General features: G+C 45.6%; 1 protein-coding gene across 1 annotated transcript in view; it reads left to right on the forward strand.

Annotated features, from left to right (window-relative positions):
- The window catches only part of LOC142312887 (uncharacterized), a 206,464-nt gene that overhangs the window by 88,315 nt on the left and 98,823 nt on the right, over positions 1–19,326 (forward strand). The window contains exon 10 of the mRNA XM_075351872.1: positions 8,659–9,036. Coding sequence (XP_075207987.1) covers positions 8,659–9,036 — 378 coding nt within the window. The remainder of the gene's footprint in view (positions 1–8,658; positions 9,037–19,326) is intronic.

The following is a 19,326-nucleotide window of genomic DNA, read 5'->3' on the forward strand; positions in this document are numbered from 1 at the left end:
AAAGCAGAAGTGGTGCCCGTGTTTCTATTATACTTTTCCTCTGATTGTTCCAGTCATGGTTTTGGCTTACAAATACTGAGGTAAAAATCTCACCAAATACTTCACGTGTGCACGTGGCCTTAGGCTATGTGCCCACGCTGCGGAAAATGCGCGGATTTCTCGCGGAAAAGCCGCGGATTTTCCAGAAATCTGCAGCACAGCTACTCCCCAGCCATTTCTATGGCATTTGGGAAATACTGTGCCCACGCTGCGGATTTTTCCGCAGCGGAAATCGTGCGGAAAAATCTGTAGCATGTCAATTATTGTTGCGGATTTCTCCGCAGGGTCCCATATACTTACCTGCCTCACCGGAGTCACTTTCTCCGTCCGTTGCAGAGGAGCGCAGTTAATCCAGGTACAGGAAGGAAGAGGTGGGCGGAGCCTGCACGAACTCCGGTCATGTGACAGCCGTAGCTAGTTCAGGCCCGCCCACCTTCTTCTGCAGACGCTGAGAGTGACCCGGCTGCTGTAAAGCGAGGTGCTGCATGATGGAGGTGAGTATGAACTCCCCCGATCACTGCAGCACTTGTTCTGCATTGAGGATGGAGTGCCGAAGCCATGGTACTGTATCCTCAATGCAGAATGCCCGCACCATATCCGCACGACATTCCGCAGCATGGAAACAGACAAAAGTTGTGGTGCTGTTTCCTGGGAGCACCTGCGGAACGTCTTGCGGATATATCCGCAGGACACTGTCCCCGTGGGCACATAGCCTTATAGTTTCTGAGGTTAGATGGGTTTCAGGGTGATATCATAGTCATATAACCACATGCAAAGGAAAATTCTTCTATGGAGTCTCTACTTGTTTCGTTGCCTTCATCAGTTGAAGAGCCGAATTTCACAGTTGGAGAAGTGCTAGTCTACAGTTATTTTATTAGAATAAAAAATGGCACTCCCTTCAAAATATACAGTAAGTTCCCAGATAGGATCCCAGTCCATTCAAATATAGTAAAAAAAAAAAAAAATCCGGCACTCAAATGAACAAAAGAATTTATAAGGTTTATTTCTTTTTTTTTTTTTATAACTGAATATTTTATTGAATTTTTCAAAACAAACAAATAGAAAATACTTATATATATGGCCCGCCAACATGTGAGCAGTAATTTTACACTATAAATCAGGACCCACATCATATTGTCCATTGATATATTAGAAAGAAAGAATGTGACAAGACAGACAATACAATACTAGACAAGGAGACATAGGGAAGGAGGGGACGGAATAGGGAGGATGAGTATATCAAACTTCCATCAGGACCATGTCGAGCTATCATTCTTTATTGGCCCAGTAAGTATCCCAAAGGGACCAAACACTCTCAAAATTATCCACCATTTTATTTGACATTGCGGATAGATACTCCATCCTCCTCACATCTTGGATCCTAGAATGGAGATCATTAAGTGAGGGCGGATGGGCTAACCTCCAGTTACGGGCAATCAGACACCTGGCTGCTGTGGTTATATGCAACAGTAACTGCTTCACTCTCTTCCCCAACTGGACAGGTGGAATATTCAATAGATAGAATTTAGGATCTAAGGGTATTTTAAGATCAGCTACTTTGTAAATAAGAGATTGTACCAACTTCCAGAAGCATTGGATATTTGGGCATACCCAGAATATGTGCGGTATATCTCCCCCTGTAGTACCACATCTCCAGCAGTTATCAGGTATAGCTGAATTTAGTTTATGTAGTAGTGATGGGGTGTGATACCAATACATGAGAAAATTTATACTGGTTTTCCTTATAGACATAGCACGAGGATGTTTTTGAGGCAGTATCCCAAATCCGTTTCCACATACATAAAGGAATAGTCTCACCAAGGAAATCCTCCCATTTACTCATATATGTATGATTTGGCTTGTCTTCTGGGTAGGGAGTAGTTAAAATGCGATATATGTCCGAAATAAGACCCTTGGTGGAGACCCCAGCTCTGCATAATCTTTCAAAGAGTGTAGGGGTAGAAACTTCTAGGGAGGAAAAAAGGGAGCGCATCAGGTGTCTAACTTGTAGATACCGGTATTGGGAGTTGCCGGGAGATTAAAATTAGTTGATATGGTGGCGTAAGGGAGAAGGACCCTGGAGTGTGCGTCTACTATGTCAGCAAAACAAAAGAGCTTCCTGTCGAACCATGTCTTAGTCACAGCACCTTGCATACCATCTGGCATCTTGGGGTTAAAAAGAAAAGAAGTCAAAGGAGAGCGTTCAGATTTAAGTGGAAATTTTTTAACACAGCAATCCCAGATCTTCTTAGTAAAGGCTATAGGGCCCAGCATATGTGAGTCAGGCTTATTAGATGAGGTACCCCAGAGATAAGAGTTGGGATGTGTTGGGGCTAGCCATAGCTTCTCTATTTCCATCCATCTAGAGAAAGCACAGCGATTAGACCATACAGGGATGTGACATAAGTGTACTGCCCAGTAATATTTAGTTATATCAGGGACCCCCAGTCCTCCCCTCAGTCTACTGTCAAGCAAAGTCATTTTTTTAATTCTATGTCTTTTATGGGACCAAACGAATTCAAGTATAATGGACTGTATATTGCGTAACTCTTTGTATGGTACACACACCGGAAGGGTCTCAAATAAATAAAGCAGCTTTGGCACAACAGACATTTTGACAGCGGAGATTCTTCCAAGTAAATACAGTGGGAGCTTGTTCCCATTGAGTAGGAGTCTTTTTAGTTCAGTAAATAATCTAGGATAGTTATGTTGATATAAGCGCTTATACTTAGATGTTAGTTGTATCCCCAAGTAAGTCAAGGATGTATCTTTCCATTTATAGTTGTAATTTTCTCGCAAGGAGGACACCCGCGCCTGCGGAATATTAAGGGGTAGAGCCTCCGTTTTGCTCTGGTTAACCTTATACCCTGACAACCTTCCAAATTGTAATTATAGAGTATGCAAATTCGGAAGGGTGATCTGTGGATGGGACAATATCAATAAAACATCATCTGCATATAAAGATAACTTAAACTCTTTGTTTCGCACCAATACCCCACGGATATTAGGGTCCATGCGAATAGTAGCAGCCAATGGCTCCATGCACATAACAAAGAGAAGGGGGGACAACGGACATCCCTGACGAGTGCTGGTATCACCACATCCCAACCGGTATCTGAAACGGTTGGGATGTGGCATAAGGAAGCTTGACCGAAGCTGAGGTGCATGAATATAGACTTTTCAGGGCAGTAATAAATGCACCCAAAATTTCAAAATGACGCAACATCTCAAACATGAATGGCCACCCCAGACGGACAATCGCCTTCTCCGCATCCAAACTGAGGAGGAGTGCCTCATTCTCCGTCTTATTAACTACCTCCACTAAGTCACTAATCTTCCTGGTGTTGTCCCCTCCCTGTCTAGATGGGACAAAACCCACCTGGTCTTTATGTATTAGGTGAGGGAGTAGAACCGAAAGGCGTAGGGCCAATAATTTAGTAAATTTTTTTAAATCGGCATTAAGGAGTGCTATAGGCCTGTAATTGGCACATTCCATAGCATCCTTCCCTGGTTTGGGTATAAGTGTAATATATGAATGCAACATACTTGTGGGTATAGGGGAACCCGTGAGAAAACCATTAAATAGTTTTAACTAAATAGGGGGTGAGTCGATCCGCAAATGCCTTGTAATAGAAGTACGTCAGACCGTCTGGACCCGGCGACCTCCCATTAGGAAGTAATTTAAGCACCTCTCCTACCTCTTCACCCATGATTTCTTTGTTCAGTGTATCTATAGCACTCCTAGTAAGAGTAGGTAGCTTACACTGCTCGAGAAAAGAGTGAATCAATTCCCTCTGTTTTCCTGCGTCTGCGGGAAGGGAGCTAGGCAAGGAATACAGTTTAGACAGATAATCCTGGAAGATCTTTGCAACTTTAGTAGGGTCATAGAGGATATTCCCCCACATCTCTTAAGGCGTAAACGGATGAGTTCCCTCTATCCTCTCTAAGTTGGCGAGCTAAAAGGGAATGAGATTTATTTCCTTTGTCATAGTATTTAAGCTTGCTATAGAGCAGTAATTTTTCTGTTGTATTGACTGCTAGGTCCTTCAGTTGGGCACGTGTCTTTACTATATCTCTGAGGGTACGTATTGATGGGTTCCCAATGTATGTAAAGCGCTATGGAATTAATAGCGCTATATAAATGAATAAATTATTATTATTATTATTATTATTATTATGGGTTAAGGGTCATCCTATTTTCTAATTCTCAGAGACTTCGGAGGAGCTGGTCTCTCTGATAAAGTCTATCTTTTTTAATGCGGAAGCTTGATGCTATACATTGCCCTCTAAAGACGGTCTTATGGGCTTCCCAAACAGTAGAAAAATTAGGCACTGACCCCTCGTTATTCTCGAAGTATTCTTTCAGCCCCGCTTCCAATTTATCTCTGTAGGGTGCTCTCTTGAGGAGGGACTCATTGAGCCTCCAGTGGCAGACTCTTGTACGTGAGGCTGTCTGATCTAGGGTGAGAGTCATTGGCGTGTGGTCTGACCACGTTATTGCACCAATATCCACATTACTCGTCAGTCTAAGGGCTTGAATGTTGCCAAAGAAAAAATCAATCCTGGTGTGTGTACCATGAGGGGGAGAGTAGAAGTTAAAGGTTTTTTCTGAGGGATGCTTAATACGCCACAAGTCAAATAAGGCGAACCTGCGGATTAGTCTTCGAAAGGCGGTAGTCAATTTACGCTGAGACGGACCCAACAGTTGATTGTTGATGGATAACCTGTCTAAGGAGTCAGAAAATATAGTGTTAAAATCTCCTCCCATAATCCACGATGAAGAAGAAAGACGTGTTAGTTTAAGGAATACCCGATTTAAAAATAGGATCTGAGAGGTATTAGGGGCATAGACGTTACACAGCGTGGTCGGAACATCCTTATATGTCCCTTGTAAGATAAGGTACCTACCCTGTGGGTCAGCCAAGGAAGTAGTAATTTGAATGGGGCAAGTCCTTGATCTCAAAATTGCCACCCCGGCTTTTTTCCTTACTTGGGAAGCAAGGAAAATTGTAGGGTATAGGTGTTTAGCAAAGTTGCAATTCCCATTGAGATTAAGGTGCGTTGCCTGCAAGAAAACCACATCAGCTCGCTGGGTCCGCATCTCACCAAGCGCCATACGCCTCTTAATGTTTGAATTTAACCCCTTAACGTTTAAGGTTAAAATTTTAACCATATTTTAAGTTATAGTAGTAGAAAGCATAAGTAGCGTTACATACAAAAGCTAACCGAGTATTATCCGACTCAAAATTGCCCAAAGGCCCGTGATGGGCCCACATGATCTCAATAGAGTACAGAAGATTTTCTCACAATATCCAGGGTAGACACAGAAGGTATGAGGGAAGACAATGACAAAACACATAACAAATAAGATATGACATTTACATGTCTCAAATGTTACCGGAAAAGAGCGAGGCCCCAGGCAAAAACCTTCACCCCCGCCCTCTCCGGCCAGGGCTAAAGAAGAAAACATTTGTATAATATAAAGCTTTAGCAATATCTTAATCCCTAACCTCCTTTACCGACTCTCTTCTATAGGAGGAACCAGGGTAACTCTAACCCTATAAGGGGGTTGGCAGCTATGGACACTTTGCGACCACAGCTAGTGCCAGAAACTAAATTCAAAATAACAGAGATGGGAGTAGTCAATTCCCACCGTCCTAACAGCGAATCAATGCAAATATTATGAGGAATCATAAACAAGATATACTAATAACGAGAATGTGAACAGTTACTTATAATAAAAGAGAGCAATTCAGAGACCCGAGAATGAACAAGGGAGGGTATGGAGCACACTTCCCACTACCCCCAAAGGGGCTGCAGTTCAAAACCAAAGTTTCATACAGAGGGCTCCAGTGCCTAGAAAACAGTTGTCTCAACTTGGAATCGGTCTTGCCTTAGACCGGGATGAGGGGGATCCCCCCCTGGAATCCACCTATTGCCAGACCGGACGGGGTGGGTTGGTTGGTAGCTCTAAGTCTCAGTCTGCCAGGGAAGGAGGAGAGATTCCTAGGTCGGTGCAGAAGGTCGGAAGATCGCAGGTAGAACGCAGCACAGCAGTATGACCATCTTTGGAAGCTATGAGAGCAAACGGAAACCCCCATCGATTCCGGATGCCTCTGTCCTTTAAAGAAGCAAGAAGAGGCTGTAGGTGTCTCCTTTTCTGTAGGGTAATTCAAGATAGGTCAGGAAATAATTGGATCCGAGTCCCTTGATATTCAATTCTCTCCATGGTGCGAGCTTTAGCCATGATGGACTTTTTCAGTTGGAAGTCATGAACACAACATATAATATCACGGGATTGATTTTGGGGCCCCCTAGGGCGTAATGCTCTATGTTCTCTGTCCAATTTTATCCTATGAGTTGTAGGGCGTTCCAGCACAGTGTTGAATATAGTTTCAAGTATGGCATGGACATCCTCATTGCCTGTGGCCTCCGGGACACTCCTCACTCGGATATTATTACGGCGTCCTCTGTTGTCCAGGTCTTCCAGGTGTATGTTAGTATCACTCAAAGCTTGAGCATAGGAAGTCACGTTTTTCTGACGTTTTATAATATATTGTCTAGTGACATCGTGATCCCTTTCCACAGAGTCCACCCTATCTGCTAATAGCTTAACATCCTGGCGAATTGAGTTAATTTCTGACCTACAGGCTTCTTTCACTTCTGAGATCAGGGATTTAAAGTCGTCTTTGGTAGGAAGAAGATCCAGATAGCTTTTCAAGTTTTTATGGTCAGGGTGAAGCTCCATATCTCCTGACTCAGTCTCTGATGGGGAGTCACGTGACCCTCCCCTGTCCTCCTGTTGAGACACCAGAGCGGACAGCGAGGGCGTAGAGTCTAAGTCCATATCCAATGGATCTGCCCACGCTGTTTTATTTTTCACCTGACTGCCTTTATGGGTTGATTGTCTTTGTGACTTTGGTGGCATAGGATCTTCCACAGCACAGTCTCTCTTAGTAAGAAACTTGTCTAAGGGGGTCACAAATAACTGTCCCCTTCGTAATCTGTATGACCAGTTTGGTCCTCTTCTCCTCCTCAGTCCAGCCAGATCGTCACCCAGACAGTGCAGAGTATAATGTCTCCTTCCAATATTGCTTATTGGTATGATACTATTAAAATTGTAGCTGTCTACTTATGTCCTCTATACGGACGGTAGGGCAGGCCTCCCTCTCTATGCAGACATTATGCAGGGACGCACATCACTTTCACATCTCCCTCCTGTGCTCCCCTTGCAGCAGGCTAATGTCACAGTGACCACCAGGTGGCGATAGAGTGGTACACATTGAGCGATGAGTTGTAAATATAAAAAAAGGCGGGCTCTGAGTAACTTCTCTCAGACACTGTCCCTCTCTCTCTTCTCCACTCCTGTGTCTGGGGGAAGGGAACCGGAATGTCGCCACTATATACCTCTAGGAGGCAATGTCAGGACCTCCAGGGAATCAGAACTGTCACTCCTCACTGCTGCACTCAGGGCACCCGCTCGCCCCCCTCCTCAGATGTATTGTATCGTTCTCTGCAGGGGCTCTGCTCACCACAATTGCACTCCAGGACTTTCCCTCCTCCACGTGTGCTTTCCAGGAGACCAGGCCTTCACAGGGTGAGTAGCACCAGCGTTCCTCCTCTTCCTCCCGTTCAGCTGATGTTTCCACTCTGTATCTCACATCAGCCAGAGGTCTTCTAGCTGTCCCTAGATGCAGATTTCAAATCCAGGAGGGTCACAAAATCCAGTAAACCGGCAATGTGTGCAGGAGCCAAGCTAAAGTGTGTCCTCTCTGCTCTGCGTCCAGGCCACTCCCCTATAAGGTTTATTTCAATACACAAAGACCACAACGTGTGTCAGTGACGTTTTGGTCCTTTCCTGGACCTTTTTCAAACACAAGATTGGTGTTCAGTGGTTGCTTGTGAAGACAGGCGCATGTGAATATGCAGAATTACTGCTGCAGGAAAGCGCTGACGGGATTGGCGCACCAGGAAGCCTCATCTGCATATTTCCATTGCATTCTGGGAAGAAGGAAGAGTCTCCTTAAGCTCAAAAATTGCTGGGATTAGCCAGGGCTCACTGCTTTGAGGACATCGCAAAACCAGGGATTGGAGCACCAGAAAGCCTCATCTGCAAATTTCCAGTTCATTCTGGGAAGAAGGAAGAGTCTCCTTAAGCTCGACAATTACTGGGATTTGTCTACCTTGTACACTAGAACAGCAAACACACGGATAAAGTGAAAAAAAACCCAAAAAAACATACATACAGGATTATTCATTTGACGTTAACAGAAATATGGAAGAGGTGAAACCCCATATGGTGAGTTGCAACACATGCTACATGTTCACAGATCTGCTGGACAAAAAGGACAACGTCACCTGCCATAATTGTAAATAAGTGGCCCTTTTAGAAGGAAAGGTGCAGGGTTTGGAAGAAAGAATAGCGACACTGAAGCTCATTAAAGAAAGTGAGGATTTCTTGGATGAAGCAAAAGCAACCCTTCAGGACACTGAAAGGGAGAAAAGCTTGAGAGCACCCACAGAGGCCGAAAAATGGATACAAATGTCCAAAAGGAGCCAGCGGATCACAAAACCGTCATCACCCAGAAGTCTTGGAACCGTTGTCAAACCCTCATGCAGAATGACGAAAATGGCACAGTTCAAGAAGAGATCATTTCAACAAAAGAAGAAAGAAAAGTCACCCAGAAACACTCAGGAGCGTCAAAAAATAGTGTGCCTAGGAATAAACGAAGAGTGGTAGTTGTGGGCGACTCACTACTAAGAGGCACAGAGGCAGCTGTTTACAGGCCAGACTTATCCACACGAGAAATAAGCTGCCTCCCAGGAGCAAAAATCAGTGATGTGACCAACAGGATATTAAACCTCCTAAGTTCAAAGGATGACCACCCATTCCTACAGATACATGTAGGCACAAGTGACACCGCAAAAAATGACCTACCAATTATCTGCAAAGACTTTGAGAATCTGGGGAAGAAAGTGAAGGAACTGGATGTGCAGGTAGTTTTCTCATCAATCCTCCCAGTTGATGGTCATGGCATTGGGAGATGGAATAGGATCCTAGAAGTAAACAGCTGGCTAAGAAGGTGGTGCAGACAGCAAGGATTCAGAATTTTGGACCATGGTGTGAATTACCTGTATGATGGACTCCTCGCTAGAGATGGGTTATACCTCACAAAACCTGGAAAACGCACATTTGCCAGAAGACTTGCCACAATTATCAGTAGGGCTTTAAACTAGAAGAAAAAGGGATGGGAAGAAAAATGCTAGAGAAGAACATGCAGCTGAAGGACATACTAAACAAGGATACTAGATATAGTAAAGGGGACAGGATACGAAGAAGGAATCTTAAGAAAAGGGGAGCAACAGAGCACAAACGAAAATGTTTATACACACATGCACAAAGCATGGGAAACAAACAAGGAGAACTAGAGCTAGTAATACAGAAGGAAAATTATGATGTCATTGGCATCACAGAAACCTGGTGGAGTGACACGCACGATTGAAACATACAGATGGAAGGATACAATTTATTCAAAAAGAATAGAACTAACAAAAGAGGAGATGAAGTTGCATTGTTTGTCAAAAAAGATCACATCTCCACAGTAATTACAATTTCAGAGAATGAGAATCTATTGGAAAATATTTGGTTAAAAATTCATGGAGTAAACAACTGGAAGAACATCAAATGGCCACTTTCTCAAAAAACATGAAATAGTAATCATGGGAGATTTCAACTACCCAGACATTCATTGGGTGGCTGTATCCAATTTTTATCCTCCCTTGCAGACAACTTCATCTCTCAGGTGGTAGAAGAAAATAAAGGTAGAGCATCCATCTTGGACCTAGTACTAACAAACAAAGGGTAGGAGCGACACTGGGACTCAGTGATCATGCTATCCTTGAATTTGGGGTTGCAAGAGGGGGAACACCTGAAAAGACACAGACTTCAAGGCTTGAGTTTTGCAGAGCAGACTTCAAGGGCCTAAAGGCATGGGTTGGTAGAATTCCATGTCACATAATACTTAAGCACAAAACTGCACACGAGGGATGGGAAATCTTCTGTAAGGAAATCCTTAAAGCTCAAGAACTAACAATACCTAAACGTAAGAAAAATGGGAAAAGCCTAAAGAAAGGTTGGATGACCAAAAAAATGACATCACCTGCTTAAAAAGAAAATGGAAACATACAACAAGTGGAAGATGGGATTATACCTACGGAAGAATACATGTCAGTTTGCAGGCTCTGCAAGACAAGCATCAAAGGAGCTAATGCCGAACACAAATTGAGACTTGCAAAACAGGCCAAAAGTAAAGTAAAAGGATTTTGGGGGTATGTTAAAAGCAAAAGAAAAGTGAAGGAGACCATAGGAGTCCTACAGAATTAAAAAGGTGAAACAGTGAACAAGGTGGAACAGCAGGTGGAGATACTAAATTCGTATTTTGTATCTGTCCTCTCCCAAATAACTAGTGCAAGCATCAACAATAATCATGTGTGGTAGAGCCACTCTCTCAGCAGTAGGAGATGGATGCAGGAACACCTCACGTGTCAATTTTCACCTGGTTTATTATGATCAGCCACATTCCATTTACAAAAGACAGAACTACTTCCTCCAGCACAGGAAAATATAGAGCAGACCACAAGTGTGTCCAGAGGCCTGGCTTTTACCTCTGGGACCACACCCCGAGGTGGAGATATGGTGAACAGCCATCCCACCGATCTCTTTAGCTGTCCACAACAAACTCGGCCCAGGTAATACAAATTAACCCTCTCAGCACCTAATATGCTGGAGTACTACATCCGGGTTCACATCACTGATTGCAGTAGTCGCAGCGACACATATCTCCCCTCGTGCACATCACCAGTGATCACTTCACATATTCCCCCCCCTCTGCCCAAAGCCGGGGGCATAGGTACCATCAACCACTAAACAGGGGACTGCGACAGGGCATCTGCATTCCCATGTAACTTCCCAGGCCTGTGCTCTACATGGAAGGCAAAGTCTTGAAGGGCCAGAAACCACCTGGTCACCCTAGCATTATTTCCTTGTCTACTTCTCAACTATGTCAGTGGCGCATGATCAGACACTAGCCTGAATTTACGGCCTAGCAGGTAGTATTTTAGAGAGTTCACTGCCCACCTAATGGCCAGGCATTCCTTTTCCACGATGGCATAGTTTTTCTCAGAAGAGGAGAGTTTCCTACTCAGGTAAAGCACTGGATGTTCCTCGCCATTTATTTCCTGCAACAGCACAGCTCCCAACACGACCTCTTAAGCAACAGTCTGAAGCACAAACTCCTTTGTAAAATCAGGTGCCACCAGAAGTGGCTGCCAGCACAGAGCAGACTTCAAGTCCTGGAACGCCACCTCCGCCTCAGAGGTCCACTTGGCCACCGATGGCTTCACAGCCCTGAGGAGATCAGTCAGCAGAGCGGCACTCCTAGCAAACTTTGGTACAAACTGGCGGTAGTATCCGTCGATTCCCAGAAATCCCCTAACCTGCTTTTTAGAGAGTGGTCGTGGACAATTCTGGATCGCCTTCACTTTATTCACTTGTGGCTTGATTAGGCCCCTACCGACAACATAGCCCAGGTACCTGGCCTCCTCCTTCCCTATGGCACACTTCTTCGGTTTTATGGTAAACCCCGCCTTCCTCAATGCATCCAGCACCGCCTAGACCCTCTGTAGATGACTCCCCCAATCCGGGGTGAAGATCACAATATCATCCAGATAAGCTGTGGCGTACTTCTGATGAGAAGCTAGGATCTGGTCCATGGCCCTCTGGAAGGTGGCTGGGGCTCCCTGCAACCCAAACGGCATCCTGGTGTACTGGAAACATCCGTCAGGTGTAGAGAAAGCCGTCTTCTCCTTGGTCGCTTGAGACAGGGGTACAGTTAGGTCCAGAAATATTTGGACAGTGACACAAGTTTTGTTATTTTAGCTGTTTACAAAAACATGTTCAGAAATACAATTATACATATAATATGGGCTAAAAGTGCACACTCCCAGCTGCAATATGAGAGTTTTCACATCCAAATCGGAGAAAGGGTTTAGGAATCATAGCTCTGTAATGCATAGCCTCCTCTTTTTCAAGGGACCAAAAGTAATTGGACAAGGGATTCTAAGGGCTGCAATTAACTCTGAAGGCGTCTCCCTCGTTAACCTGTAATCAATGAAGTAGTTAAAAGGTCTGGGGTTGATTACAGGTGTGTGGTTTTGCATTTGGAAGCTGTTGCTGTGACCAGACAACATGCGGTCTAAGGAACTCTCAATTGAGGTGAAGCAGAACATCCTGAGGCTGAAAAAAAAGAAAAAATCCATCAGAGAGATAGCAGACATGCTTGGAGTAGCAAAATCAACAGTCGGGTACATTCTGAGAAAAAAGGAATTGACTGGTGAGCTTGGGAACTCAAAAAGGCCTGGGCATCCACGGATGACAACAGTGGTGGATGATCGCCGCATACTTTCTTTGGTGAAGAAGAACCCGTTCACAACATCAACTGAAGTCCAGAAAACTCTCAGTGAAGTAGGTGTATCTGTCTCTAAGTCAACAGTAAAGAGAAGACTCCATGAAAGTAAATACAAAGGGTTCACATCTAGATGCAAACCATTCATCAATTCCAAAAATAGACAGGCCAGAGTTAAATTTGCTGAAAAACACCTCATGAAGCCAGCTCAGTTCTGGAAAAGTATTCTATGGACAGATGAGACAAAGATCAACCTGTACCAGAATGATGGGAAGAAACAAGTTTGGAGAAGAAAGGGAACGGCACATGATCCAAGGCACACCACATCCTCTGTAAAACATGGTGGAGGCAACGTGATGGCATGGGCATGCATGGCTTTCAATGGCACTGGGTCACTTGTGTTTATTGATGACATAACAGCAGATAAGAGTAGCCGGATGAATTCTGAAGTGTACAGGGATATACTTTCAGCCCAGAATCAGCCAAATGCCGCAAAGTTGATCGGACGGCGCTTCATAGTACAGATGGACAATGACCCCAAGCATACAGCCAAAGCTACCCAGGAGTTCATGAGTGCAAAAAAGTGGAACATTCTGCAATGGCCAAGTCAATCACCAGATCTTAACCCAATTGAGCATGCATTTCACTTGCTCAAATCCAGACTTAAGACGGAAAGACCCACAAACAAGCAAGGCCTGGAGGCTGCGGCTGTAAAGGCCTGGCAAAGCATTAAGAAGGAGGAAACCCAGCGTTTGGTGATGTCCATGGGTTCCAGACTTAAGGCAGTGATTTGCCTCCAAAGGATTCGCAACAAAATATTGAAAATAAAAATATTTTGTTTGGGTTTGGTTTATTTGTCCAATTACTTTTGACCTCCTAAAATGTGGAGTGTTTGTAAAGAAATGTGTACAATTCCTACAATTTCTATCAGCTATTTTTGTTCAAACCTTCAAATTAAACGTTACAATCTGCACTTGAATTCTGTTGTAGAGGTTTCATTTCAAATCCAATGTGGTGGCATGCAGAGCCCAACTCGCGAAAATTGTGTCACTGTCCAAATATTTCTGGACCTAACTGTATTTGCCAGTACCCTTTTGTCAGGTCAAGGGTGGTAATATACCTGGCTGGCCCAAGCCTTTCAATGAGCTCATCGACTCGAAGCATCGGATAAGCGTCAAATTGTGAGACTTCATTTAACTTGCGGTAGTCATTGCAAAATCGCCATTCTCCATCTGGCTTTGGCATAAGGACGATAGGACTAGACCAGCCACTTCTTGATTCCTCAATCACGCCGAGGCTCAGCATCCTCTTCACCTCTTTTGAGATCACTTCTCGGCGGGCTTCGGGGATCCGGTACGGCTTCAGATGTACTCTCACGTGTGGTTCCGTCAGAACTTCATGTTCCACAACCTGTGTACACCCCGGCTATTCTGAAAAGAGATCTCGATTTTGATAAAGCAACTCCTGACACTGCTGCTTTTGGGCCCTTGACAGCGTCTCTGCCACTGTGACATCCTCGATATCAACGTCCACCTTGGCAGCTAGACACGGAGCTTCCACCGCTTCCCTATCTCGCCATGGTTTAATAAGATTAACATGGTACACCTGGTAGGGCTTCCGTCTACCTAGTTGGTGTATCTTATAATTCACCTCTCCCAGTTTCTCGACCACTTCATAGGGTCCCTGCCACTTGGCCTGAAATTTACTTTCCACAGTAGAGATCAACACCAACACCCGGTTGCCAGGGCTGAACTGTCTCACCCTGGCAGAGTGATTATATACTCTCGCCTGTGCCTCTTGAGCCCGGAGAAGACTCTCTTTCACGATGGGTATCACCTCAGCCATCCTCTCTTGCATCTGGGCCACATGCTCAATGACACTCCTATGGCGGGTAACCTCTGCTTCCCAGATTTCTTTGGCTAGGTCAAGCAACCCTCGGGGATGTCGACCATATAAAAGCTCAAAGGGAGAGAACCCGGTAGAGGCTTGTGGAACTTCCCTGATAGAAAAAAGCAAGTATGGAAGCAGGCAATCCCAATCTCGCCCATCCTTCTCCACGACCTTCTTGGACTTTAAGGTCTTATTGAATCTCTCCACAAGGCCGTCTGTCTGCGGGTGATAGACTGAAGTCTTCAGTTGTGTAATCCGCAGCACCTTACACAGTTCCCTCATGACTTTCAACATAAAGTGGGTCCCTTGGTCTGTCAGGATCTCCTTTGGCAGTCCGGTCCGAGAGAAGATGTGGACCAACTCCCTGGCTATATTCTTAGATAAACAATTTCTCAATGGTACCGCCTCAGGGTATCGAGTCGCATAGTCCAGAACCACTAAGATATACTGGTACTCTCTAGCGGATTTTACCAGGGGGCCCACAAGATCCATGGCAATACGGTCAAACGGGACCTCTATTATAGGTAATGGCACAAGGGGACTTCGAAAAATGTGAAACTGGTGCAATTAGCTGGCAGGTGGGACAGGATCTGCAATAATTAAGAATCTCTTGATGACACCCCAGCCAGTGGAACCTCTGAAGAATCCGCTCCTGGGTTTTATCTACCCCCAGGTGACCACCCAGGACATGAGAATGGGCCATGTCTAACACCCGGCGTCTGTAAGGCCCTGGTACCAATAGTTGCTCAATTATCTCACCTCTCAACTGGGTAATCTGATATAACAAGTCCCCATTTACTGCAAAGTGGGGGAATCTGTTGTCAGCCCCCGGCTCTTGAGCAACCCCATTTATGACAGTCACATTTTCAAATTCCCCCTTTAGTGTCAGGTCCCTCATTTGAACAGTCCCAAAGTTCCCTTCGGAAATGGCCAACTCCGGAATGTTAACCTCCTGGGACTCTGCCTCATACTCATCGCCTACGAACACACATAAGGGGAATTAATCCGCCTCCGACTGAAATTAGGTCTTATCATTGAGGGCTAACTGTCCTTTATCTGAGACACAGGGTTCCACCCCTTTACTCCACAACTAAGCAAAGTCTCTCCCTAGTATTACTGGGTGCAACAGATCTTTTATCACTCCAACCTCATGAGACTCCGACCCACAAGATGTTTTTATAGTCACAGCGGCCACAAGGTAGTCCTTGGCATACCCATGAATACAGCGGACGCCCACCCTCCTCCCAGGAATCAACTGGTGTGGAAGTGTGTCCCTCGCGAGGGTCACCAAACTTCCACTATTCTGGTACCATTTATTTCTACAAGACATGCCTGTGGCCCCTCACTGGGTTGACTGTCCACACTGCAGGCTGGGGTATGCATAATAGGAAGAGCGCCGACCCATGCTGCAGTCCATCGGCTCAGTGGTCAAGGGACAACGGGCAGCAATGTGACCCGGTCCCTGGCACCTCCAACAGATAATATTACTGACTGGGGTTTTTTGCATGCCTCCACTTGCCACTTGGGACCTTGGATTCCCCCCTCCTGTGGCTCTTGTACCCTTCTTTTGGGTGTCACTCCCTGAAGAAACCCCCCAATAGGGAAATGGCAAGTCCCGTGGCTTCCCCCGGGAAATCTCTACCACCTGGTACCTCTTCACCAGTCCAACCAGGTCGTCAGCATTCAAGTGGTTTCCCTGGGCAACCCAAATCTGCACTGGTTTCGGAAGGGAGTGAATAAACCTGTCCATTACGACCCACTCCACCATCTGCACTGGGGTGGAGGACTCCGGCTGCAACCATTTTTGTACCAGATGCAATAAATCAAACATTTGCGAGCGAGGGGGTTTGTCGCGATGATATGCCCACTGGTGGACCCGTTGTGCCCTAACAGTTATAGTCACACCCAGGCGTGCCACAATTTCAGCCTTCCGGATGTTAACGTAATCACTTGGACTGGTCGCTCTGCCACGGATTACCTCTGGCAGGACGTCCATGTGCCGCTGCTGTTGCTCCCGCTGTTGCTGCAGCTGCTGCTGAGCCAATTTCCGCTGCTGTATTAACAGCTGGTTCGTCTCCTGCTGGGCTTGCTGCTGTTGTTGTTGGGCCAGCACCAGGTGCTTAATCAGGTCCTCCATGGTGTCTGACTGTGTTCCCTGGCTCATGGCTGCCTTCACCCAGGACATCCAGCTCCTCTGTAGCAGGTATAAATGGCCCCGGGATTCCTGCCTGCAGTCTGCACCACTTGTGGTAGAGCCACTCTCCCAGCAGGAGATGGATGCAGGAACACCTCACGTGTCGATTTTCACCTGGTTTATTATCATCAGCCACAATCCATTTACAAAAGACAGAACTACTTCCTCCAGCACAGGAAAATACAGAGCAGACCACGAGTGTGTCCAGAGGCCTGACTTTTACCTCTGGGACCATACCCCGAGGTGGAGATATGGTGAACAGCCATCCCACCCATCTCTTTAGCTGTCCACAACAAACCCGGCCCCGGTAATACAAATTAACCCTCTCAGCACCTAATATGCTGGAGTACTACATCCGGGTTCACATCACTGATTGCAGTAGTCGCAGCGACACATATCTCCCCTCGTGCACATCCCCAGTGATCACATCACACGTGATAGAAGTGATGGTCAGGAGGAGTCCAAGTTGACAATACGCAAAGAATTGATATTAGAACACTTAGCCAACTTAAGGGAAACCAAGTCCCCAGGTTCAGTTGATTTACAACCTAGAGACCTGAAAGAGATAGCTGAGGAAATAATAGTACCGCTTGCCATAATCTTCAGTAAGTCATAGGAAACAGGAGAGGTCCCTCTAAATTGGAAAAGGACAAATATAGTTCCTATCTACAAAAAGTTGAAAAATGAGGATCCAGGAAATTACAAACAAGTAAGCCTGACTACAGGAAATATCTTCAAGCAAATTGTCAAGGAACATTTACTTAGGTACCTGGATGGGAAGGCATTAATTAACCAAAGCCAGCACAACTTTATGACCAATAAATATTGTCAGACCAACCTGATTTCCTTCTACGACAAAGTCACTGAATGGTTGGACAAGGGGAATGCTGTGGATATAGTATACTTTGACTTCAGTAAGGCATTCGATAAAGTATCACATGACATCCTCATTGAAAAAAATGATCAAATATGGAATTGACAAAAAATCATTTAGATGGATTCACAACTGGCTTAATGATCATGCACGAGTAATACTAAATGGCTAAGTATCTAACTGCAGTAAAGTTAAAAGCGGGGTGCCGCAAGGCTCTGTCCTGCGCCAAGTGCTGTTTAATATCTTTATAAGTGATCTGGACAACGGAATTATTGAGAAACTCCTAAAATTTGCAGATGATAGTAAGATAGGAGGAGTAGCCAACACTAGAGAGGAAAGAGATCGTATTTAAAAGGATCTAGACACAATTGGCCGAGGAGAACAGTATGGTGTTTAACAGGGACAAATGCATCTTACATCTGGGTGAAAGAAATGCAAAAAGCTTATATAGTATAGTAGGAATAAAACTAGGTGATAGCACAGAGGATCAGGACTTGGGTATAATAGTAGATCCTAGATTCAACATGACTCAACAGTGGGGAGCTGCAGCTAAAAAGGCCAACAAAATTCTGGGATGTATCAAGACAAGCATTGAATTTAGATCAAGAGGGGTACCGTATTTTTCGCTTTATAAGACGCACCTGATTATAAGACGCACCCCCAAATTTGGTGAAGGAAAAGAGAATTATTTTTTTAATGTTAAATGGGGTCCATCTTATAATGCCAGTGTCCGTCTAACAAATCATATAGGGTATATGTCCCTTATAGCCCCCCCATCCTAAAATTAGCCCCCTTAATATGGATATGACCCCCTTATATTGAATATAGCCCCCTTGTGCTGGCACACGTTCCCCTGTGCTGCCTATGGCCCCCTATGAATTGCACACGTTCCCTGTGCTGCCTATGGCCCCCTATGGATTGCACACGTCCCTCTGTGCTGCCTATGCCCCCCTATGGATTGCACATGTTCCCCTGTGCTGCCTATGGCCCCCTATGGATTGCACACGTTCCCCTGTGATGCCTATGGCCCCCTATGGATTGCACACACTCCCCTTTGCTGCCTATGGCCCCCTATGGATTGCATACGTTCCCCTGTGCTGCCTATGGCCCCCTATGGATTGCACACGTTCCCCTGTGATGCCTATGGCCCCCTATGGATTGCACACACTCCCCTTTGCTGCCTATGGCCCCCTATGGATTGCATACGTTCCCCTGTGCTGCCTATGGCCCCCTATGGATTGCACACGTTCCCCTGTGTTAGATATCACCCCCATGCTGCTGCCCATAGTAAAATAAAACACTCTTTCCTTACCTCCTCCAGCGCTGATCTCCCTCTTGTCTCCCTCTGTGCTTCTGTTCCTCCACTTCCTGGTTCTCGGTGCGGTCATGTGATCGGCACAGCAGAGTGAGATAATCGCTGCGTGCCTGATCACAGTGGAAGCAGGGACACCGGGGAGAAACGCTGGAGGAGGTAAGTAAAGCTTTTTTATTTTAGAATGAGCAGCAGTATGGGAGCCATATCTAACACAGGGGGGGCATGTGCCATCACAGGGGGGCGCAGGCTCATATAATATGCACCGCTCCCCCAGCCCGTCACTGCGGTGCGGTTTAAGCACCACGGTGATGGACAGCGGCTGTGCATATTATATGAGCGGGAGCAGGAGATCTAACGCTGCCGCCCGCAGCTTCACCAGCCCCCAGAACCGCTCCAGAGCTGCCCCCCACCTCCCCTGGACCCTGCAGTGGTATATATATATACCCCCGCCTCCCCCCGTATATTCAGCTTATAAGACGCACCCCCTACTTTCCCCCAAAATTTGGAGGAACAAAAGTGCGTCTTATAAAGCGAAAAATACGGTAATTAT

Source organism: Anomaloglossus baeobatrachus, chromosome 5, assembly GCF_048569485.1.
Source record: "Anomaloglossus baeobatrachus isolate aAnoBae1 chromosome 5, aAnoBae1.hap1, whole genome shotgun sequence".
Taxonomy (NCBI): domain Eukaryota; kingdom Metazoa; phylum Chordata; class Amphibia; order Anura; family Aromobatidae; genus Anomaloglossus; species Anomaloglossus baeobatrachus.